Source organism: Mastigoproctus giganteus, chromosome 9 (assembly GCF_048544385.1).
Source record: "Mastigoproctus giganteus isolate SK-2022 chromosome 9, ASM4854438v1, whole genome shotgun sequence".
In the NCBI taxonomy this organism is placed as follows: domain Eukaryota; kingdom Metazoa; phylum Arthropoda; class Arachnida; order Uropygi; family Thelyphonidae; genus Mastigoproctus; species Mastigoproctus giganteus.
In genome coordinates, this window is record NC_143583.1 from 196,545,459 (window position 1) to 196,570,347 (window position 24,889).

At 39.4% G+C, this 24,889-nt stretch overlaps 1 protein-coding gene across 1 annotated transcript in view; it reads left to right on the forward strand.

Annotated features, from left to right (window-relative positions):
• The window catches only part of LOC150081006 (venom factor-like), a 785,003-nt gene that overhangs the window by 76,857 nt on the left and 683,257 nt on the right, over window positions 1-24,889 (forward strand). Inside the window, exon 6 of the mRNA XM_090382066.1 lies at window positions 2,786-2,828. Coding sequence (XP_090238192.1) covers window positions 2,786-2,828 — 43 coding nt within the window. The remainder of the gene's footprint in view (window positions 1-2,785; window positions 2,829-24,889) is intronic.

Below are 24,889 nucleotides of genomic sequence, written 5' to 3' on the forward strand. Positions count from 1 at the left end.
ATTAGCAGATCTTTATGCCAAACACAATTGAAAGCCTTTGAAATGTCAAGAGCAACTTCTTGAGTGTTTCCAAACTTTTCCATTGAATTTTTCCATAAATGGGTAACATAAGCCAGAATATCACCAGGCGCCTCTGTAGCCAGGTGGGCAGGAGCAGCAGTGCGTAGCACACGCTTCTTGATTAGACCAGGGTTCAAGCCCGTGATCACCGAATACGGAGGATGCGGAAAGGTCAGGGAATGACCACTGCATATCCCCGGAGCAGTATGGCCTTAGTTGCTAATGCTCCTAAAAACCAAATAACAAACAACAACAAACAGAATATTACCAGTGGATTGACACTGTCAGAATCCATACTGGTGATCGTTGATGAGATGGAAAGTTTCTAGATAGTTTAAGAGTTGGCTGTTAATTGATTTTCTATTACTTTAGAAAGAGTAGAAGTAATTGCAATGCGACGATAATTAGATGGGAGCAGTTTGTCACCCTTTTTTTAGGAACTGGCTGGATATGTTCAAATTTCCAAGCAGAAGAAAAACCTTTGGAATAAGAAAGTGAAAAAAGGTGACACAGAACAGGAGAAAGTTCAGGAGAAATACCATCAGGATCTGGAGCTTTCTTAGCATCAAGATTAATCAAAAATCCTTCTGATAATCTTTTGACGAACCATAGGAAGCATTGATATTGAAGTGGAAATAGAACCATCTGCTTTTGACAGAGGTTGGGAACAGAGATGGGCAAAAGTTGTGGTTAGTAGCTTTGACAAGAGACCAGAATGCTCAGCTACCATTTAGACAAGAAGTAAGGGTTCTACTCTTAGCCTGTTCGAAATCTAGTTTGGACTGATTATTAACTGCTTTACAATTGTTATGAGCTTGATGTAGGCAGAAAATGAACCTGGAGATTTGGATACAAGCCAATTGTGATATGCAACATTCTTATCTTGAACAGCCTTAGCACATTTATTGGAAAAACCAAGATTTAGATAAAGGAAGAGATTTTTAGATGGTGTGTGTGGAATAAGGGATTTTATCCCAAGAAGAATAATTTCACTGACATGATCCGAGGAAACATTAACATCAGAAGATTTGAAACAGTAATCCAAGTAAAAGACGAAAAGAAATCTTGCAGATCATCCCAATTTGCATTCTTGTAATGTTAAACAACGTGAGGTAGAGAATGGCCATTAGAGAAAGGCTTCACTGGAGAAGAGACTGACACCGAGTTATGATCTGATGTGCCTAGACTACTCACCTCGGCCATGTCAGGGATGCAATGAATATTTTATCTTCAATTTATGGGTTTTAAGTTTCTGATATGTAGATAGAAGGTGATTGACCCTTTGAGGAATATATTTATATGCACAGTGTGTGTTTCAATCACTAAAAATGTTGTTAAACTAGTTTTATTGTAGTTTATCTGAAAATTAGTTTGTGCTTAATTTTGATTTCTTCACAAAGCACGCGAGTCTGTAACTCCATATCTACTGTTTTGTTATTTGTTGCAATTGTAAAAAACCAATTAATGATGGATATCAATGCCACTGTACTTATCATCTAACAGACGACTTCCTGTCCATTTTTCTTCCAGTCTTCAAGAAAAGTGTTCACAAAATTTTTTTTTTTTTTTGTATCTATCAGATATTTTCTTTCTCCCTTTCTTTGGTTTTCTTCCTATTTCCTCTCCCTTTTTCCTCCCCCTTCTTCCTCATTTCTAACAGTCTTTCAAAATTCTTAGTCTCAGCTGGACATCTTGTTCTAGAAACTCTTTTGTGGAGTCTCTTCATTCCTGGAGACTTAGACATGTAATAATATTTTAATAAAGGCACCTCCTATTATTCTGTTTTATATTGCACTAATTTGTATAACTCTAGGAAAAATATTAACCCAAAAAAAAAAAAAAAAAATTAGGTGTAATGAACGATTTATACTAAAGAAAATCATATTGCAGTTTGATCCCTGTAGCTTGTTTTTGGTATATATATATAAAAAAAAATATATATATATATATATAAAAAATATATATATATATATAAAAAATATATATATATATATATATATATATATATTTATTTAATTTTTTTTATTTTTTATTATTTTTTTTCAGTGATGACAGCTGATGCTGTTATTTGAATCTAAAACTCTTGTGGAACTAATATCCAGCTCCCAATTTGAGTCAGGTGGGGGAGTACCTGCAAGTTAAAGTTAACAATTTATGATCCCGGCATCTTGTTCACAGTTTAATAATTTATTTTTTTATTTAGTTTAAATAAATTTTTTACTTCATTTTGCCTTATTGTTGTACAGTAAAACTTCACTAATTTTGACTGCCTTATATTTTATGTATGTATTTTATTTATGCATCATGGAGACTTTTCATGAACAAGAATTTAATGATAAAATTATGAACTTCTTTCAGAATTGTTTCAGTTACTTTGTAAAGGAGTAAAATCTTAATCCCCTCTTCCAAATTAGTGAGTTAGTGCAGGTCCTACCATATTAATATAATAAAAATTTTGTTTCCACATTGTTTTAATACTGTGTTTATTAAACTGTGGTTTCTTTGTGGTTTGTAGAGGTTCCCTTAGGAAGACTGTGATCTTATCAATTTTAGAAATGGAAAAATTTACAGTGTAGTTCTGTTAAGTGTGGGTGTTCATTAAAAAAATTTTTTTAAAGCTAAAGGGAAACAGTCCTTAAGTTATCAAAGTGTGAGAACCACTGTATTAACAGATTAATAAGTTTATCTTGTTGTATTGATTATGTACATCCTCTTTATATTTCAGTTTCAACTAAATACCACTACAAGGTTTGAAGTAAAGGAATATGGTAAGTAATCATTTATTACTCTTCATGTTGAAGTTTATTTACAATAAGATAAACTTATTAATAAGTTCTCTCTCACTCAAACACACACATACATTTTCACTTGAGGAGTAGGTTAGAACAGGAACAACAGTAGCATGATACACTTTGCCAAGAATCAATATGTTAATAAAGTTTAACATAAAACAAAAATAACAATAATAAAAGTTGAACTCTATATCAAAGTAAGGGCCTGGAATCTTTAAATTAATGATAGACAGTGGAAACTGACCAATAAGTCAGTTGTGCTAACTTTAGGATACAAAGTGAGGAAAGGCCTGAAGAGCAGAAACAATGTTGTATACATTCTAAAATATATATTGTCAGTCAGCTTGCTGGAAAGTTTGATGTTATAGCAAAGGTATGCAATTTTGAAATGATGTTGTAATCTAGTTAAAATGTCACAATTTATATGGATGGTTTTTCATTTGATGGTATTCTTAAATGAGCCATTTTAATCAACTTTGACTGTATTATTTAACCATTTATTAAATGGGCTGTTTGGTTAAAAATTTGAAAATGGGAAAACTTAGTCACAATGAAGTTACCAGATTATCTGCAAAGTAACTTTAGCAATGTTCCATTTAAATTAAAAAAATATTTAAATAATAATTAAATACATACATGAAATAATGAGAAGAAAAATAAACAAGTGAAAATACTGCATGGAATATTTTATCAGCAGTCCAAGAGGATATTACCACATACAGCAATAAAAGTAAATTTTTTTTTTTTTTTTGAATAGTTGAATATGATTGTGGTGAAATTTTCTGTGAATATTGTACTGCTGCTGATATCAGTTTGCCATCCATAAGCTGTGTAATATTCATGACATGTCTTTGCACTCATCCCTCATTGAATTTTAATAATTTTAATTAACAAAGAAGTGGCCTTTCTAATTATTAAGAAAGAGGGTGTGGTTTTGACATACTTCTAGACTTCTATCTCTGTCAAGTCTGGGACAGGCACAGGGTGTTAGAAGAGTTGCCATCCCATACATTTACTTTTTAAAATAAATCTTTATTGCTTTCTAAATTGAGAGAGGATATTATCCTTGGCTGTTTTATTTGCAGTGTGTTAGAAATGAAAAAAACCAAAAGAATAAAGTTTGATTGATGGTTAACTGAACAAACAACAAACTTTTTTTCAGGTGTTCATACAGTCTTAGTTGTTATTTTTGCCATTTTAATTGTGTTTCCTGCTATGAGTATATTAAAAAGCTATACAGGAGCTGCTTAATATACTCATAGCATTGATAATACAGGAGCAATAACATCATGTTTTTGTAATGAAATTGGTCACTTTAAATTCAGCCCTAATTTATGATTTTTTTCTCAATATCACCTCATATCTGTGAAGTAGATCCTTATGTCACTTGTGGTTAATATCTTTAGTACTTACATATGCAGCATTATTACTTTTCATACCCTTTAAAGATAACTGTTCTATGATATCATTAATTTTTGATCCTGGCAAACTTGACCTAGTATGCTATTCTGCCTTTTTTTTTTACATAATATATTTCTCCTTCCCCTAACGATAGAATTAACAATAATAGCTGCTTCGTTGTTTGTTGTTTGGTTTTTAGGAGCATTAGCAATTAAGGCCATATTGCTCCAGGATATGTGGTGGTTATTCTCTGACCTTTCCGCATCCTCCATATTTGGTGGTGACAGGCTCGAACCCCGGTCTAATCAAGAAGCGTGTGCTATGCACTGCTGCTCCTTCCCACCTGGCTACGGAGGCGCCTAATAGCTGCTTCCTGCAGGACCACTACCCCCTTCAGCTCTTCATGATTTCACTATGAATAGGCATTAGCATTGAGTTGGTAGCTGAATACTTGTTAGGGTTCTTGTTTAATTCCTTTGAGGACTATAACTCTTTTCTTCAAGCATTCAAATTCAAAACATTGAAATTCCACATCATATCCTTTCTCTTTTTTCATTGAAAACATGAAAAGGCATCTTCTGTAGCTTTGTTCTGTCCTGCTGCAGTCAGTTCACATAATGTGCTGCACACAATGAACACACTGTGCAAAAGATAAGATCCTGATAAGAATTGCTGAGAACTACCTGAGAATTTGAGCAGTCTTACTGCTGACCTGAGAATTTGAGCAGTCTTACTTACTAGTCCAACTACCTGAGAGTTGGAGCAGTCTTACTGCTGAGCCTTTCTTTGTTTTGTTGCTTTAGTCTGAGGCATGCTTTTAATTAAAATTCAAATTAAAAACTCCATTACACCTCACTACCATTGCAGTATAACTAAGATATGTAAGTACAATACAATTCTACACTGTTCTCAGTTACTATTTATGTATTGTGCTATAAAATTAAGTTACTTATTGTTATAAAATTAGATTTTATAATTTACAAGGGGTGATTATTTAATTTGAAGACTTGTGTAAGATTTTATGTTTACTTTGTGAACTTTCCATAACTGCCACCAGAGGCATTCTCACTGATTGCTACTGAGCAACACTAGTTCAACAAGTACTGGCATGTGTGTGCATGCCAGTACTTGTTGAAGTCAATACTCACTAGACTTTGCCCTGTGTGGTTTCTTTCTATTTCCACATCTGAAGAAAGTTCTGAAATACAAGCGTTTTGTGTCCAACATAGTGATGCTCGAAGAGCCACAATGGAGGTGCTTTGCAGTCTTTCGAAAAATGGCTTGCATGAAGCATTTAATGTGTGGGTACAACGGTGGCGAAAGTGTGTAAAGTTCAAGGAGAGTATTTCGAGGAGAAATCCACAGGAGATTCAGATGATGACAATTAAGATAAGATCTTGCTCATAATTTTTTAACATAATAGGTGTGGCATTAAAGTTCTGGACTGGTGCTGTTGTGGTCATGTTTGATTAGTTTGATAATAAATGGAAGGGGTATCTTGTAGTTCAAACTTCCTCCAATAGATGGTGGTACAGAAATTGTCCAGTAGGCTGACAGGTTTCAAGTAACAACCAATTTTGTTAGTAACAATTATGTTCCATGTCTGATTTTGTAATGGAGCAATGAATAAATATCAAATTTTGCTTTAAACTGAGAATATATGCAACAGAAATGTATGAAATGTCAAAAACTGTGTACCACGATGAACTATTAAGCCATGCCAATGTGACTCAGTTTCATTGCAATGACCCAAGAAGTGGGCAACCATCAAACTCTCAAGATGAGAACAAATATGCAAAAGAAAATTCTGGAAAGAGATTGTTGTTTGACCCTCAGGATTATAGCTGGTGAGTTGGATATGAATAAGTAGATAGTTCATCCAATTCCGCATGAACATTTAGGGTGGTAGTAGGTGGTAGATGACTCTCATCAACCAGCGCATTACCACAACTTTGCTTATTAGATGCTTGAAGTGGTGGAACCCATGTTTAATCTGCAGAGCTAAGTTCTGGTCAACCTGCCCCCATCTCTTCCATCATATAATATGGTTGATGTCTTTTGAGGTTATGATGAACACCATGGCGAGATCCAAACTTCCGTACATTTCGAGGGTACAGCGCTAAAATGGTGTTCGCAGGCCGGCTGCTAGTTAGTACACCGGACAGAACCTATTAGGAAACCTCTAGGAGACTTCCGGATCAGGTAGTGTATAATCTTGCTGCCTCTACTCTACCAGATAGTGACTGGAGGGAGTCCGAATAGTGTGTATGTGGGGAGCATTGTCGAGGCCATGTTATTAACATTAGCATTAGTAGAGGCATATGATGCAAGAAAGCAAGCTTATGCAGCATCAGCCAATAAAAAAAAAAAAAAAAAAAAAAAAACCCCACTTCCATCTCACCCCACCATTCGTTCGAAATACCTGTCCATCTGAGCCATAAATTTATTTAGGCTATCAACTTCCACGACAAGGGATGGAAGTCTGTTCCACCAACCAACTACCCGCTGGCTAAAGGCAAATTTCTGCATGTCTATCCTACATCTGTCTTTCCTCAATTTGAAGTTATGCCCTCTCAGGTGATTATTCTGAGCAAGAGGAAGAATGCCGTCAGCATTGAGCATGCTCAAACCATTCAAGGCTTTATACACCTCTATCAGATCACCTCACCAGTGCTTTGTCTTCTTCAGACCCTGTAATTTGCAAAACTTAAGCCTTTCTTTGTATGAGTACCCCTTGCCAAAGATTTCTCGTAATCTACCTTCGCCTGCCTAACCTCCTTTGTAACTTGTTTACAGATCAACTTATATCTATCGTAGGCTTCTGTGTCACGGGTTAATTTATATGTATTCCAAGCATTTGTCTTCTCTGCCATATGTCTCATTAATTCATCTGACATCCATTTAGGCCTAAACCTTGAACAACCTCGAGTCTGCTGACGAGGCTACTAGAGACGGTCGTGTTCAAAGCCGCTAAGTGGATTTTTCTTATTTATTGATTTGAAATTATTGTTTTTCTAAAACTTTTGATTTAAATTTAGTAGTATAACATTATTTAGTGATTTTCTGATTAATTTGGTGTATTTATTCTTTACTCGGCCTTGTAATTGCATAAAAGTATCGGTAAAGGTTTCCACGTGTTTCAACTCCGCTACCGTTCGTAATTTTCGAGCCTTTGTGATACGATAGTTATATACCGTACTAGATAGCGTTAGTTGAATTTCGTTAGCAGTTAAATTGTATGTTTAAATAAATACATATAACGACTTAGATTACAAACGTAATATAATTAATTTATTTAACATAATTAATAACATAACATAATTAATTAATAAATTAATAGAATCATGACTCAGACCAGAGCAGCAAAGCAAAAGGCTCAAGCTAATGGAAGTGCTGTGGCTCAGAGCAGAACTGAGGGGAGCAGTTGTCCTCTGACTCACAGCCTTATAAAATGCACTGTTTGCTTGATGTTTGCAGAGCAATCGGGTACGGGACATGATACTGCCATGGGGGATGTCTTTGTGTGTGCGCGATGCAAAGAGTGTATCGATATCAGGCAACAACTCAGCGTTCTTGTGGGCCTATATGAGAGCTTGAAGGACAGGGTGGATGCCCTCGAAGGAACTAAATTGAGGGGCCCATCAAGCTCTCAGCTGCCCACATCAACGCCAGAGCTTGCATTTGGACATCACGTGACACAGAGGCAACCCCCAAGGCAGAATGCGCTGGTCCCGAAGGAACTAGTAGTTGTTGGTGACTCTATTGTCAGGGAAACGGGGAACATGCTTTGTAAAAAAGATAGGTGGAACAGGACCAGGGTATGTCTGCCAGGGGCAAAGGTTGATGACGTTGTAGAGCGAATATCATCTTTTAAGGGCACAAAAGGTGATATAGTTGTACACGTTGGCACTAATGATATTAAGAGTAGGAGACCGGCAGAATTACTTAACAAGTACAGGTCACTGTTGAACAAAAGCCGAGAATTAGGGTTGAATTTGAAAGTGTGTGCAATTCTGCCCAGATACGATAGGAGGGAGTATATGATGAGAGCCTTGTCGATCAATTCGGCCCTGGAAAGATTGTGCAAGGCTCAAGGGGTAGAATTTTTTTCAGCCTGGACTGTACTTGTTAACAGGAGAGATTGTTTCTACAGGGATGGCATACACTTAAATAGAAAGGGTGCAAGAATATTTGCTGATGCTATCGAGGCAGTGTTAGGTGGGTCGGAAAACTGCTAGCTTGGGGGGAGACAAAGACCAATAGATTGACAGTAGCCACTGGCAGAGGTGAAAGAGATTCTTGCACTGCTTCTATTAGAATGAGCAGAAGCCTGAAAAACAAGATGCATGGTATTTCAGAGACTTCTGGGAGCCATTGCGGTACAAGTAAACACATGGGTTGTGTTAGGGTAGCTAAGAATAGAAACAGGTGCAGGTATACCTGCGTGTACACCAATGCTAGGAGTTTAGTAAATAAATTTGATGAATTTGAAGTATTGCTGAAAACATCAAAGGCAGATATTGTTGGGATATCAGAGACGTGGTGTCACACAGATATAAGGGATGCAGAACTGCAATTTGGGGAGTACAACGTTTACAGAAAGGATAGACAGGACAGGAGGGGAGGAGGGGTTATGCTATTAGTTAAGAAACACATAAAAACCAAGGAAGTGAAGCCAGTCGACATCGCTGGACAGTGCAGTGTTGAGTCAGTTTGGTGTGACATAAGCATTGGGAGATCAAAATTGAGAGTAGGAGTGTGCTATAGGCCTAATGACTCTGATGAGTATAATAAGGAACTGTACAGGGAAATAGAGTGGGCCAGTAAATCAGAGAGTCTTATAATGGGAGATTTTAACTTCCCAGATATTGACTGGAATTTGGGGGCTGGTTACTCACACACTAGCAGGGCTTTTGTGGATTTATTGGATGATTGTTTTCTACATCAGCATGTTTGGGAGGCAACAAGAGGGAGTAATACTCTTGATTTGATTATCAGCAGTGATTCTTCATGCATTAAGAATCTGCAGATAAATGAACCACTAGGTGGCAGTGATCACAGTGTGCTGAAGTGGGATTTACTCAAAGAGGTAACTACCATCAGGGGTAAAGGGAAGGGTTATTGCTTCCGTAAAGGCGACTACGATGGACTGAGACAGTATTTAAATTCTATACAGTGGGACCAACTGATGATGTTACCAACAGCAAATTCAAAATGGAAAGCATTCAAAGAACTTATCTTGGAAGCTACTAGGCTTTACATACCAACTAAGAAATATTGTTCAAGGTTTAGGCCAAAATGGATGTCAGATGAACTAATGAGGCATATGGCAGAGAAGAAAAATGCATGGGGTACTTACAAATTAACACATGACACAGAAGCCTATGATAGATACAAGTTGATATGCAACCAAGTTACAAAGGAGGTTAGGCAGGCGAAGGCAGATTACGAGAAATCTTTGGCAAGGGAAGCAAAGAAAAACAGCAAAGAGTTCTTTACTTATGTAAACTCTAGAAGGAAGGGGATGAATCAGATTGGTCCACTTGATATTGATGGGTCAACTGTTGATGATCCTGCTCAGGTAGCTAACAAACTAAATGAATATTTTGCATCGACATTCAGACATGAGGAGTTATTCAGCAAGGGGAATGCCAGAGGTGTATTCAACTCTAGCAGTAAGCTACAGAATCTTGAAATAACTGGGAGTAAAGTGGAGGAGAAACTGTTGAAGATAAACACAAGAAAGGCACCCGGGGTGGATGGGATCTATCCAGTTATATTAAAGGAGGCAGCAAAGGAAGTAAGCAAACCCTTAGCCATAATTATGATAGCTTCCTTGGACTCAGGGGAGGTACCCATAGACTGGAGATGTGCAAATGTGACCCCAATTCACAAAGGAGGATCAAAGGCTGACACAAGTAACTATAGACCTGTGAGCTTAACTTCTGTTCCTGGAAAATTAATGGAGGCACTGGTTAAAGAAGCACTGCAGGATCATTTAGACAAGACTTCAGTTATAGCTCAGACACAGCATGGTTTTGTTAAGGGGAAGTCTTGCCTGACCAACTTGATTGGATACTATGATGCAGTCACAAAAGAACTGGATGCAGGGAATAACTTTGATATTATATACTTGGATCTTAGAAAGGCTTTTGATACTGTTGCACATGGAAGACTGCTACACAAATTGGAGCAGTGTGGCATTGGAGGCAAGTTGCTGCTATGGATAAAGGGGTGGTTGAGGGGGAGAAGACAGAGAGTGGTAATTAATGGACACTGCTCATCGTGGACTAATGTTATTAGTGGAGTCCCTCAGGGCTCAGTGTTGGGTCCATTATTGTTTTCTGTATTTATAAATGATATTGATGATGGTATATCAAGCTTAATGTCCAAGTTTGCAGATGATACAAAGGTTGGCAGGGTTGTCAAGGACACTACTGACACTATGCTGCTGCAACAGGATCTGGAAAGGTTGAGCAGATGGGCTGAGAGGTGGCAAATGAAGTTTAACATTGACAAATGTAAAGTACTGCCCATGGGAAACAGCAACCCCAGAGCAACGTATCAACTCTGTGGTACTACACTGACAGTGGTAGAGAATGAAAGGGACTTGGGGGTGGTTGTGCAGGCAGATATGAAGTTCTCTGAGCAGTGCAGACGGGCTGCAAGAGTAGCTCATGGAGTATTGTCAATGATATACAGGAATTTTTCCAGCAGGGATAAGGAGGTGATTATTCCATTGTATAAGGCAATGGTCAGGCCACACCTAGAGTACTGTATACAGGTCTGGAGGCCTCATTTCAAGAAGGATGTAGAGCTGCTGGAACGAGTACAGAGAAGGGCAACAAGATTAGTGAATGGAACAAAGGGGTGATCTTACGAAGAAAGGCTTAAGTTTTGCAAATTACAGTGTCTGGAGACTAGGCACCAGCGAGGTGATCTGATAGAGGTGTATAAAGCCTTGAATGGTTTAAGCATGCTCAATGCTGATGGGATTCTTCCTCTAGCTCAGAAAAATCACCTGAGAGGGCATAAATTCAAATTGAGGAAAGACAGATGTAGGATAAACGTGCGGAAATTTGCCTTTAGCCAGCGGGTGGTTGGTTGGTGGAATAGACTCCCATCCCTTGTGGTGGAGGTTGATAGCCTAAATAAGTTTAAGGCTCAGCTGGACAGGTATTTTGAATGAACAGAGGGGTGAAGTGGAAGTGGGTTTTTTTTTTTTTTTTTTGGCTGATGCTGCATAAGCTTGCTTTCTTGCATCAAATGCCTCTACTAATGCTAATGCTAATATTTCTTAGTTGGTATGCAAAGCCTAGTAGCTTCCAAGATAAGTTCTTTGAATGTTTCCCATTTTGAATTTGCTGTTGGTAACATCTTCAGTTGGCCCCACTGTATAGAATTTAAATACTGTCTCAGACCATTGTAGTTGCCTTTACAAAAGCAATAACCCTTCCCTTTACCCCTGATGGTAGTTACCTCTTTGAGTAAATCCCACTTCAGTACACTGTGATCACTGCCACCTAGTGGTTCCTTTATCTGCAGATTCTTAATGCATGAAGAATCACTACTGATAATTAAATCAAGAGTATTACTCCCTCTAGTTGCCTCCCGAATATGCTGAAGTAGAAAACAATCATCTAATAAATCCACAAAAGCCTTGCTAGTGTGTGAGTGACCAATCCACAAATTCCAGTCAATATCTGAGAAATTAAAATTCCCCATTATAAGACTCTCTCTGATGTACTGGCCCACTCTATTTCCCTGTACAGTTTCTTATTGTACTCATCAGAGTCATTAGGCCTATAGTACATTCCTACTCTCAATTTTGATCTCCCAATGCTTATATCACCCAAACTGACTTGACACTGCACTGTCCAGCGATATCGACAGGCTTCATTTCCTTGGATTTTATGTGTTTCTTAACTAATAGCATAACCCCTCCTCCCTTCCTATTCTGTCTATCCTTTCTATAGATGTTGTACTCCCCAAATTCCAGTTCTGCATTCCTTATATCTGTGTGACACTACGTCTCTGATATCCCAACAATATCCACCCTTGATGTTTTGAGCAATACCTCAAATCCATAAAATTTATTTACCAAACTCCTAGCATTGGTGTACACGCAAGTATACATGCACCTGTTTCTATTCTTAGCTACACTGACACAACCCATGTGTTCATTTGTACTGCAATGACTCCCAGCAGTCTCTGAAATATCCTGCATCTTGTTTTTCAGGCTTCTGCTCATTACAATAGAAGCAGTGCAAGAATCACTTTCACCTCTGCCAGTGGCTACTGTTAATCTATTAGTCTTTGTATCCCCCCAAGCTAGCATTTTTCCGACCCACCTAACACTGCCTCGATAGCATCAGCAAATATTCTTGCACCCTTTCTATTTAAGTGTATCCCATCCCTCTAGAAGCAGTCTGCTATTAACAAGTACAGTCCAGGCTGAAAAAAAATTCTACCCCTTGAGCCTTGCACAATCTTTCCAGGGCCGATTTGATCGACAAAGCTCTCATCATATACTCTCTCCTATCGTGTCTGGGCAGAATTGCAGACACTTTCAAATTCAGCCCTAATTCAAAGCTCTTTATGTCAAGGATCTGGGTATATTCTTACCATGTGTATGCCATGTCCAAAATTTCATTACTTCATACAGAATGTCCCCCCCCCTCCACTTTTTCTTACTATTGAATACACCATGAATTGTCAAGCTAATAGAGCAAACTTTTCTGTGAAAAGATCTAAACCTCCCAAACACTTCTTAGTTAATTTCACAAATATATGTGGTCTCAGTTCTAATCTCAACAATGTCCATTTCTACTTACAGTCTGCAAAACCCCATGTACTTTTTCTGACAGAATCTCAGTTATCAGTTGATTCAACCACTGCTCATCTCAGTTGTCCAAATTATTCACTGTATGATTCCTTTCACCTCAAAGGTGGTACTTATGCTTATGTCCTTTCCAATATTCTCTGTCAGAGACTTGGTAAGTTGGGATCTCATCTTTTCGATCTTCTCTGGCTTAAAATCTCTCTACCTCATTCTGTCAGATTAATCTGTTGTCTCTACCATTCTCCCAACTGCACTAATCACTTGATCTTTTTGACTTCCTCTGTTTGCAATTTGACTTTCTCCAGTCCAACTTTCCTAACAGTGAGGTAATTTTCCTTGGTGATTTGAATGTTCACAACTCCAGCTGGCTTCCGTTTTCTAGTCACACAGACCCAGCTGTTCGAGATGCTAAGGCTATTTCAATTACTAATGTCCTCACACAGATTGTTCATGTGACTACCAAAATACCAGACAATCCTAACCGTACAGCCAACATGTTTGATCTTTTTCTCACAAACAACCCTTCTAAGTACATGGTGGAGGTGAGTGGTCCTTTAGGCACCCCAGATCACAACTTGGTGATTGTCTTTACTCCAGTGGAGCATTTATCTCATGGCTATTCCCAACCTTGTGTTGTTTGACATTACCAGAATTCAAAATGGGAAATCATGTCAGTGAAATTATTTTTGTAGGAATGGAATCCTTTATTCCCCATTTCATCTTAAAACTTTGTTTTCCAATAAATGTGCTAAGGCTGTTGTTCAAGAGAAGAATGTTGCATATTGTAATTGGCTTGTTTCCAATTCTTCAGATTCGTTTTTTGCCTACACCAGAGCTCTCAACAATTGTAAAGCAGTTATTAATCAGTCAAAACTAGCTTTTGAAAAGGATAAGAGTAGAAAACTTGCTTTCTCCCCTAATGGTAGCCGAGCATTCTGGTCTCTTGTTAAAGCTATTGGCTGCAACTTTTGCCCATCTCTGATCACACCTCTGTCAAAACCAGATGGTTCTAATGTCACTTCAGCCAAGCATAAAGCTGACCTGCTAGCATCCTATTTTTCTTCCAACTCATGTATTAATGATCTTGGTAAAACACCTGACACCATTCACAGAACGCTCCATTCAGTGCCTCCTGTGATCAGAGGATTTCAGAAATATGTCAGAAGAATTTTGATGAATCTTGATGCTAAGAAAGCTCCAGGTCCTGATGGTATTTCCTGATGGTAAAAGGTGTTTTTCCTTCTGCTTGGAAATTTGCTCATATCCAGCCAGTTCATAAAAAGGGTGACAAATCGCTACCATCCAGTTATCGTCCCATTGCAATTTCTTCTACTCTTTCTAAAGTAATGGAGAAATCAATTAACCGCCATCTCTTAAGCTATCTAGAAACCTTCCTCCATCTGATCAATGATCGCTAATATGGATTCCATCAGTGTCGATCCACTTGTGATATTCTGGCTTATGTTACCCATTTATGGACAAATTTAATGGAAAAGTTCGGTGAAACACAAGTAGTTACTCTTGACTCCTCAAAGGCTTTCAGTCATGTTTAGCATAAATGTCTTCTAAACAAGCTTCCATCTTAGGTTTGCCAACTGTTTTTGTAATGGGTTATCCAGTTTTTTCTCTTAATATATACTGAGGGTGATGGCAAATCCTTCTCTGTCTTCTAACTTTTCCACTAATGCTGGTGTCCCCAAAGGTTCAGTTCTTTCCCACCACTCTTTTCCTCTTGTATATTAATGACCTTCTACCACCGACTGCGAATCCTATACAGTTTTGCTGGTGATAGCACAGTGCATTCCACTTTCCAGTTTGAGAAACCTTGCCCTGCTCGATCAGCTTCAACTTCTCGAATATCCACTACCAAATCCTTAAATTCTAATCTCCAGGTAATATTACAGAGGGGTAAAGACAACTTAGTTGATTTCAATCCTTCTAAATCTCAGTCCTGTCTTATATCGTGTAAAAAGGATTCTTCTGCTCCTATGCCTATCTTTCATGACACTACAATTTCTAGGCAAGATGATATGTCTCTTTTGGGGATTACCCTGACTTCTAATCTCTCTTGGTACAAGCACATTACAAATATTGCTTCCTCTGCATCTAAGAAACTTGGTTTATTTCTGAATAAGGTGGCATCGTTTTAAGTTATATCGCCTTATAAATACTGTTTATTCAGAAATGGATGTGTATTAATGATGCTATTGCACTTAATATATACATAGTCTAAATTTGCTTGCAGCTTGAGGCTTTAGCCCTAAATGCATCTTAGTCTAAATACATCATACACCATCAGGCATCTCTCATATTGTGGAGTTATATTTCATAACTGTTTTGCCATCATTGCATCACTTGATTACCTACCCACCCACTGAAGAAAGGCCAAATAGCCCTGAAACGGTGCCGTCTGGGTGGTGGTACCTATCTGAGAATAAGTAACATTAGTCTTCTCCTTAGATGAAGCGTTACTTATTTGAAGTAGTGCAATATCATGGCAACTCATTAATTTGAAGGTATTCACAATATGAGATATAACTTAAAACGATGCCGCCTTATAAATACTGTTTATTCAGAAATGGCTGTGTATTAATGATGCTATTGCACTTAATATATACATAGTCTAAATTTGCTCGCAGTTTGAGGCTTTAGCTCTAAATGCATCTTAGATGGCACTAGTCGTGTTCCAGGAAAGTTTGCTAATAGCTGCAGTAAGTTGTGGCACTTTACATGTTCATCAATCTTATCCTCTGCCATTAGTAAGCAAAGTTGCAGAAAATCATGTCTCACAATCAAGCAGAAGGCTTAAATTGTGCATGTTTCTCTGAAACAAAGAGTTCAAGTACTGTGCAGAGAAGATTTCAAACTTTTTCTGAAACTCATTAGGTGCCTGTAAGAAAAATGCAATACTTTGTTTATCCCAAGGATAAACAAAGTATTTATCCCAACAGTTTGAAGAGGAATGCTATGAAAAATAATGGAGCATATGTTGTATGGCCAGTGTTCTTTCTCCAGAAAATGTTGTTGACCTCTCAGTTCAGTGCAGTTTAATCCAGAAAAGTCAATAAGAAAACAGTTTGTAAATTTGAAATATCTGTGTTCTGTCCAGTGTATGTTTCAGTTGGATTTCAATATTACAGTGCATACAAGATTACAGTGCTTAAACTTTTCCAAAAATAATAAGCAGCGAAGACCTCAATTTGCTGCATGGGCAGAGAGGAGCAATGCTTTGTTACACAACTCCTGATTTTCAGATGAAGCGTATTTTCTTTTAGACAGGACTGTGAACAAATAGAACATACAGTTTTGGGAAACAGAACTTCCCTGTCATTTTCACGAGGAAAATTAGTCATGTGGAAAAGTGACTCTGTGGTAACCATGTAAATTCATGTTTTAAGCGGATCCCTCTTTTTCATTAATAAATGCTAATTCAAAGTGGTATCTGCATATACAGGGGGTCTCAAAAATATTGGTACAAACGTTTAGGGGAGGTAGGTAACATCTAAAGGAATGTGAATCGCATAGGAACCCATAACCGGAAACGTCACGGGAAAGTAGTAGCAGAGGCACAAGAAGCAGGAATGACACAAGACAGTAATGACACAAGTAATTAGTGGCAAACATTTATTTGACATAATATTAACAATGGAGTACGAGATGGATGCATTTCATGATGTTACGACAGATGCTCAAAGGTTCCACCATGAGACGCGATGCATGCGTGACACCGGAGCAGCATGGATTGGCAGACACAGTCGAACACACCTGGAGTTTTTTTGACACCAGTAGCAGTGCAGACGAGTCTCGCCATGAGATCTATTTCCATCTCCACAGGCGATTCATACCCGATAGATTTGAGGGCCCCCCACAGAAAGAAATCAAGGCTCGATAAATCAGGTGAGCGTGGGGGGGCCAGGTAACGGGTCAACCATGGCCAATCCATCGACGCCCAAAACGCCTGTTCAAATGGTCACGAACACACCTTCCATAATGGGCAGGCGCCCCGTCATGTTGAAACCAAATGTTGCGTCTCACATTTGCTGGCACATCGTCAAGTAACCCTGGTAGAACTTGTTCAAGAAAGATCCGGTATTTAGCGGAGTTCATGCAGGATGGTAACAGCTATGGGCTGACTGAGCAGTCACCGACCATACCTGCCCACACATTTTTTATTGCGAAGCAATGTTGTGCCGCATGGAGGCGCACACCGTGTGGGTTGTTGTGAGCCCACACATGAATTTTGTGCTGATTGAATAAGCCTTCCCGAGTGAAATAAGCTTCATCCGTGAACGAAACATAGGCTGGAAAATTCAAGTCTTGAACACTTTCTTGGGAAAACCACTGCGCAAAAGCCACACATGCAGGATGATCTTGGCGGAGCAATAACTGAATCCTTTGGAGATGAAAGGGATGTAAGGAATCGTTGTACCAGACACACTGTACACTGCAATGAGACACTCCTACTACCAGCAAGCGTGCCAGGATTGCTGGTAGTAGGATTATTCTGGGCGGCATTCAATGCACTTTCTTTCACGGCGGGAGTTCGCATTGAACGTGGTCTACCCGCACTACTCCTGTTACCTCTAAATGACCCATAATCGCATAAATTTTGATGCACATGCGCAAACAAACGGTGGTGCGGTACATGTCTTTCTGGGAAGCATTCTCTATAAATTCGTTGAGTGGCTCGTCCATTGCCCTCTGCTAATCCATACACTAGGTGCATGTCTGCCAGCTCACAGTTCGTATATCGATACATGCTCTTCGTGCGGCGACTACTGCTTGAATAAGTAAACCAGAAATTTTCCCTCTCGCGAACTGATGAACAGCGCCGTGTACTGACTTACGGTGACGTTTCCGGTTATGGATTCCTATACGATTCACATTCCTTTAGATGTTACCTACCTCCCCTAAATGTTTGTACCAATATTTTTGAGACACCCTGTATTTCAGAATGGCTTTCTACCACAGCTCATTGTAACTCAACTTTTCCTGGACACCCAGTGTTTATGCATGATGTCACCATGCTGCATACAGCTAATGTTATTTCCAGTTTTTTGCACTTTGTTTTTGGTCCTCACATACTATCATACCATTATCTTGATCACAATTTCAGATATTTTATCCAGTGAGTTGTTGATTGCTGGAACAGGTTGCCTTCACAGGTAGTTGAGCTGACAGTTTGAACAAATTCACTTTTTTTTGGCCAGTGTGTGTGTGTATATGAGTATACCTCTAGTCATTTTTTGAATAGTAATTGTTCTTAGCAAGATTTTATATTTTAGGTATCTGAAAGGTTGAGCTTTGTTTGATAATTGCTTAGTCTAGCATTGTATATAGGTTAATTTTCTGAACAGGATAATACAGGAGTTTCTCATTTGTGGATTTTTCTTTTATTTTGGTTGAAACAAAGCAAATTATAAGATAACAGGAAGCAATTTTTTTTTTTTCTGAGCATTATTAGTTATGTAGCACATGCTTCTCGATTAGACTGGGGTTTGAGCCCATGACCACCAAATATGGAGGATGCGGCAAGGTCAGGGAATGACCACCGCATATCCCCAGAGCAATATGGCCTTAGTTGCTAATGCTCCTAAAAACCAAATAAAAACAAGTCTTGTTAGTGTCTGTTGGCCTCTCACATCAGCAATCTGTTTCCAACCATAGGATCACCATTGGCTGGATGTTATTTCATTATTGGACTAAGTTCAATTCACTCAAGACTCAGTCACATATGAAAACCCCAGCAGAGATGCAGTTTCTGAGTTAAATTGGAATACATGAACTCCTACTACTACTATGCCATGTTTCAAAATCGCTTAAAGCTTTCGTCTTGCCCATTCTCATACTAAATTGCACACGTGCAACATTAGCATTAGTAGAGACATATGATGCAAGAAAGAAAGCTTATGCAGCATCAGCCAAAAAAAAAAAAAAACACTTCCACTTCACCCCTCCGTTCATTTGAAATACCTGTCCAGCTGAGCCTTAAATTTATTTAGACTATCAACTTCCACAACAGGGGATGGAAGTCTGCCTGCTGGCTAAAGGCAGATTTTCCGCACATCTATCCTACATCTGTCTTTCCTCATTAGCAACTAAGGCCATATTGCTCCTGGGATATCCGGTGGTCATTTCCTGACCTTTCCGCATCCTCCGTATTTGGTGGTCACGGGCTTGAACCCTGGTCTGATCAACAAGCGTGTGCTATGCACTGCTGCTCCTGCCCACCTGGCTATGGAGGCGCCAACAAGACTTGTGCAGGGTAACAGAAAAGCTATAGTCAGTCAAACAACCTAGTGCAACAGCGATAACCAAAGAAGAATATTCATCATACCTTGTCACATATGGGGTGCTGCCTCCGTAGCCAGGTGGGAAGGAGTAGCAGTGTGTAGCACACGCTTCTTGATTAGACCGGGGTTCGACCCCATCACCACCAAATACGGAGGATGCGGAAAGGTCAGGGAATGACCACCGCTTATCTCCGGAGCAATATGGGCTTAGTTGCTAATGCTCCTAAAAACCAAATAACAAACAAAAAACAAAGATATTATTGGGATATCAGAGACGTGCATTTCCCACACCGATGTAAGGAATGCAGAACTGGAATTTGGGGAGTACAGTATATACAGGAAGGATAGACAAGACAAGACAAGACAGGACAGGAAGGGGGGAGGTGTTATACTATTAGTTAAGAAACATCTAAGGAAGTGAAGCCAGAAGACATCACTGAACAGTGCAGTGTCGAGTCAGTTTGGTGTGACATAAGCATTGGGAGATCAAAATCGAGAGTACGAGTGTGTTATAGGCCTAATGACTCTGATGAGTATAATAAGGAACTGTACAGGGAAGTAGAGTGGGCCAGTAAATCAGAGAGTCTTATAATGGGAAATTTTAATTTCCCAGATATTGACTGGAATTTGTGGATTGGTCACTCACACACTAGCAAGGTTTTTGTGGATTTATTGGATGATTGTTTTCTGCATCAGCAAGTTCTAGTAATACTAGAGGGAGTAATACTCTTGATCTGATTATCAGTAGTGATTCTTTGAGCATTAAGAATCTGCAGAAAAAGGAACCACTAGGTGGCAGTGATCGCAGTGTGCTGAAGTGGGATCTACTCAAAGAGGTAACTACCATCAGGGGTAAAGGGAAGGGTTATTGCTTACGTAAAGGCGACTACGATGGTCTGAGACAGTATTTAAATTCTATACAGTGGGACCAACTGATGATGTTACCAACAGCAAATTCAACCTGTGAATTTAACTTCTGTTCCAGGAAAATTAATGGAGGCCCTGGTTAAAGAAGCACTGTAGGATCATCTAGACAAGACTTCATTTATAGCTCGGACACAGCATGGTTTTGTTAAGGGAAAGTCTTGCCTGACCAATTTGATTGGATACTATGATGTGGTCACAAAGGAACTGGATGCAGGGAATAACTCTGATATCATATATTTGGATCTTAGAAAGGCCTTTGTTACTGTTGCACATGGAAGACTGCTGCACAAATTGGAGCAGTGTGGCATTGGAGGCAAATTGCTGCTATGGATAAAGGGATAAAGAGAGTGGTAATCAATGGACACTGCTCATCGTGGACTAATGTTATTAGTGGAGTCCCTCAGGGTTCAGTGTTGGGTCCATTATTGTTTTCTGTATTTATAAATGATATTGATGATGGTATATCAAGCTTAATGTCCAAGTTTGCAGATGATACATACAAAGTTTGACAGGGTTGTTAAGGACACTAATGACAGTATGCTGCTGCAACAGGATCTAGAAAATTTGAGTAGATGGGCTGAGAGGTGGCAAATGAAGTTTAACACTGACAAATGTAAAGTACTACATATAGGAAGCAGCAACCCAACAGTGACGTATCAACTCTGTGGTACTACATTGACAGTGGTAGAGATGGTATGTGGTATAAGTGGTATAGACATATATTGATGACAGTGGTATAGACATATATTGATGACAGTGGTATAGACATATATTGATGCTGCCGTCGACCGTGCGGCCACGGATTTTCATGCTCCGCGTTTAGTGCTAAAAATATAGTGTTAATAACTGTGTACCATGATGAATCCAATACCACAAGACTCCGTTTAGTATTTGCCGCCCATTGATGGAGCTGTCGTAGAACTCTCCATGACAGGTAAATTTTTATTGTCATTTTTTCGTCTCATATATTGCAATCATAACTACGGTATTGCGAAGTTGGCCCAATTGTGTAAGTAGAAACCTCACCAGGTCAAGGTTGCCACACAATAGGCCTGATTAATTCCCTCAATCATTAAGTGCTTTAAATTCCCTAATGGCCTCCTCCCTAGCGCCAGCGGCCTGAAGTCTGTAATTAAATCTGCTGAAAGTCACCGTAGCAAATCGTCTTGAAAGTAACTCCTCTTCTGAGCTTAACTGAAAAGTCAGTTGAAAGCAGAATACTGAAAGTTCACTACAGTAAAATTTGTCGGAGTTCAAATATGCTAAGCCCTACCCAGAAGAACGTCATGTGCGCCGGAAAAACCACATGTAGCCAGTGTCAAAAGCTTGCGTCTCTCACTGTGCAGTGTGTCAGCTGCGCACTTAGCCTAGGGGCTTGCTGCGTAAATAATCTCTCAAAATTGTCAGCTTCTAAGAGAAAATCGTACCTGTGCCAAGCGTGCAAAACACCTGTACATAAGAAGGTACCACCAAATAGAAGGACGAAAGCGAAAGGAAAGGAACCACAACCTAATAACTCCACTAACATAGATAAAGCGAAGCCTCTTTTGGTAACCAACGCTGACAACAGTCTTGTAAGTCCTGCAGTCTTATACAGCTCACCGAACGCTGTAGCTGTCAATGAAATTGAATCTGCATGTGAGGTGCCACCCAGCGTCGAAGATTCTATGTATGGCGACGTACTATTAGCTCGTAAAACAGACGAGCTGATGCCGGAGAAAACACCCGGACATAATGAGAATGACAAAATAGCCGGCGAACACAGCCAACCTGCCGTGTCTACACTAATGTCTGGAATGGATTTTGATATCGGGATAGAGCCTCCCATGAATGGGTATTACGATGCTGATGTCAAAGGCAATGTTACCGCCTCCATTAAGCCAGGTACGTTTTGAGCGCAACTCTACAGAAATCAATGCAGACGGCGGCATACTAGTGATAGTATTGTGTATGTCAGCCAACATTATAATGAAACCCTGACTGATACTGCTAACAGTGGAAATACTATTGTAAGTGTAAATTTAAATGAATATAACCAAATAAATCACAGCGTGAGTCTAGACGCCCCAAGTGAAGTATCAAACTCGGCTGCGGAACCTTGCCTAGGAACAAAAGAAAAAGCGGAGTACCAACAACCAGATAATACTACATTCCTTCGCCTAGACGACCAAAAACTGGAACTCATAGCGAACGAAATAAGGCATCTAATAATCAACACTCTAGACACTCAACTAATGTCTCTAGTCAAAGCCAAATTATTAAAACTCTCTGAAGATCACAACAATCAGGGTACGATGGCGAATACCCCCAGGGTCAGTTCACACACGTCATATCAACCAAGGGTGAGGTCACTTAATGGTCGTGATACAGAGGCACCCAAAACCGTCAACACATGACGAGTTGTGTTCAATCAGTTCCAGAAGCTAGTGTTATCAACGGTATAAATCCTTCGCTAGAAATTGAAACTCAGAATTGGCAGCATTCTAATCTCTCAGTACCTCATGAGGATAAACTGAGCACAAGCAATTCATGTCATAGAACGGAGAAGTTAAGTCTCACACCTGCATCGAGTGACTGCTGTGTGAATAATATCATTTTTCCCACATTAAATAACCCTAATGCGGTAGGTCCTAAGGCCAGATATCTCTACACAAACCAACCAACTGAGTTTCAGAGAGACCACCTAACTCATATGGGAAAATGCATCGACAGATCCACAACAAATAATCCAGTCGCAAATTGCCTTAATGAAGAAGTTACTGAGTGGCCGTATCAAGAAGCTAATACTTCATGCACCAGTCTGCCGGATTGCCCACCAATCCAGAATGCTACACACTGTCTCAGTAGCCTTATGCCGAATAGACTGAATAACAAATCATATGGGAACAGAAATGAAATTTTCTTCAAAAGAAAAGTTGTTCAAAGACCTCCCGTCCCCTCCTACACATCTAGTCGTAGCGGGTACAGCCCAAACAACTCCATCCTGGCAGCTGGTACACAATACCCTACCAATAACAATTACGGTAGATTGTCAGGTGCATCATTCTCCTCTCGAATAAAACCCATGATCACAAGACCCATCCAACAATCTAAAGCAATCTTTGTTTCCCGACTCGACCCTCAGACTACTCCAGACCAAATTGTGTCTGAATGCCTACAACTCATGAACATAACTGTAAGAGTCACCCTACTGAAGAGGGCAGCCACATATGCGTCCTTCAAAATTGAGTGTAATGAAAAAGATATTAATAATGTTGCCGCCACTTCCTTCTGGCCAGTGGGAGCTCTCATCAGACCTTTTTATCACAACGGCCAGCCGAGATTAAAACTACCTCGCTATGTATATCCCAGTAAGCCAACCACAAACTCACAAGTATGACGCCAAAGGAAGGAAACCAGTCCATCGCAGAATATATGTACCCCGTCAGTTACACAGGATACTGAACCGCTACCGGATCGCCATTCAGATGTCAATCGAATTTCTACAATAGTCACTACCCGACACATGATACAAAGTAAGACTATACCCCGTAGAAGACCTACTAGGACACAGATAAAACCATTATCCATGGGGAAGCTTTTTTATCAGAATGTTAGGAGCATACGAAAGAAGTTGGACACATTGGAACAAATGCTCTTGTCACGGTCTGCTGATGTTATCTGTCTTACAGAGACCTGGCTCCAGCCACATCAAGAGTCTCTGGTCGCTGCTGACGCTGCTGGATACAATGCCTACTTCAAATCCAGATCTGTAGCGAGGGGTGGAGGAGTAGCCCTGTTTGTACGTGACATAGCACTTCAAATAATCTCGGTCGCCTACTCAGATTCAGAGTTTTATGAGGCATTACTCGTCACTCTAAAAGTCCACTCAGCACTCTTGGATATAGCAGTCATTTACATTCCACCTGTCCCTAGTCTAGAAATGATAAATAATGTAGTAGACTGGCTTCTCAACAAATTACATGTGTCAGCCACCCATATAGTATGTGGAGATTTCAACCTTACACCACAGCTCAACAACCTACTGGACACCATGTTAAATAAACTACAGCCATGTTCCACCTCTCTTATCAATGACCAACCTACAAGAGGTGAAAATAGACTTGACCTAATTCTGTCTTCTGGTAAATGTATAATTGATGTACCCCCCGAAATGTTCTTTCCATCCGATCATAGCCCAATTGCAATGCTCATAATGCTACCGTATGTGGACTTCAATGTCAAAGAAAAAATTAAGAGCCAGCTTGTCACTTCGCCAGCCTTTCTGGACCCAAATAAATGCTTATTTGCTGCCAGCTGTATCCCGTGGGAATGTCTACTTAAATGTGATGCCTTATTTACAACAACTCTCTTAACAAGTTGGATCAACTCTATTACAGAATTTGCGGCTTCCAAAGTAGTAAGGATGTCATCAAAATCTAAAACCTGGTGGAACTCTAGCCTATCTACATTGTTTAAACTAAAGCAAACTCTGCACAGAAAATGGAAACTGTCTAATGACACACAAGATAGAAGTAACTACTCGAGGGCCAGAGCAATATTTAATAGGGAAAAATCTAAAGCAATCAACCGCT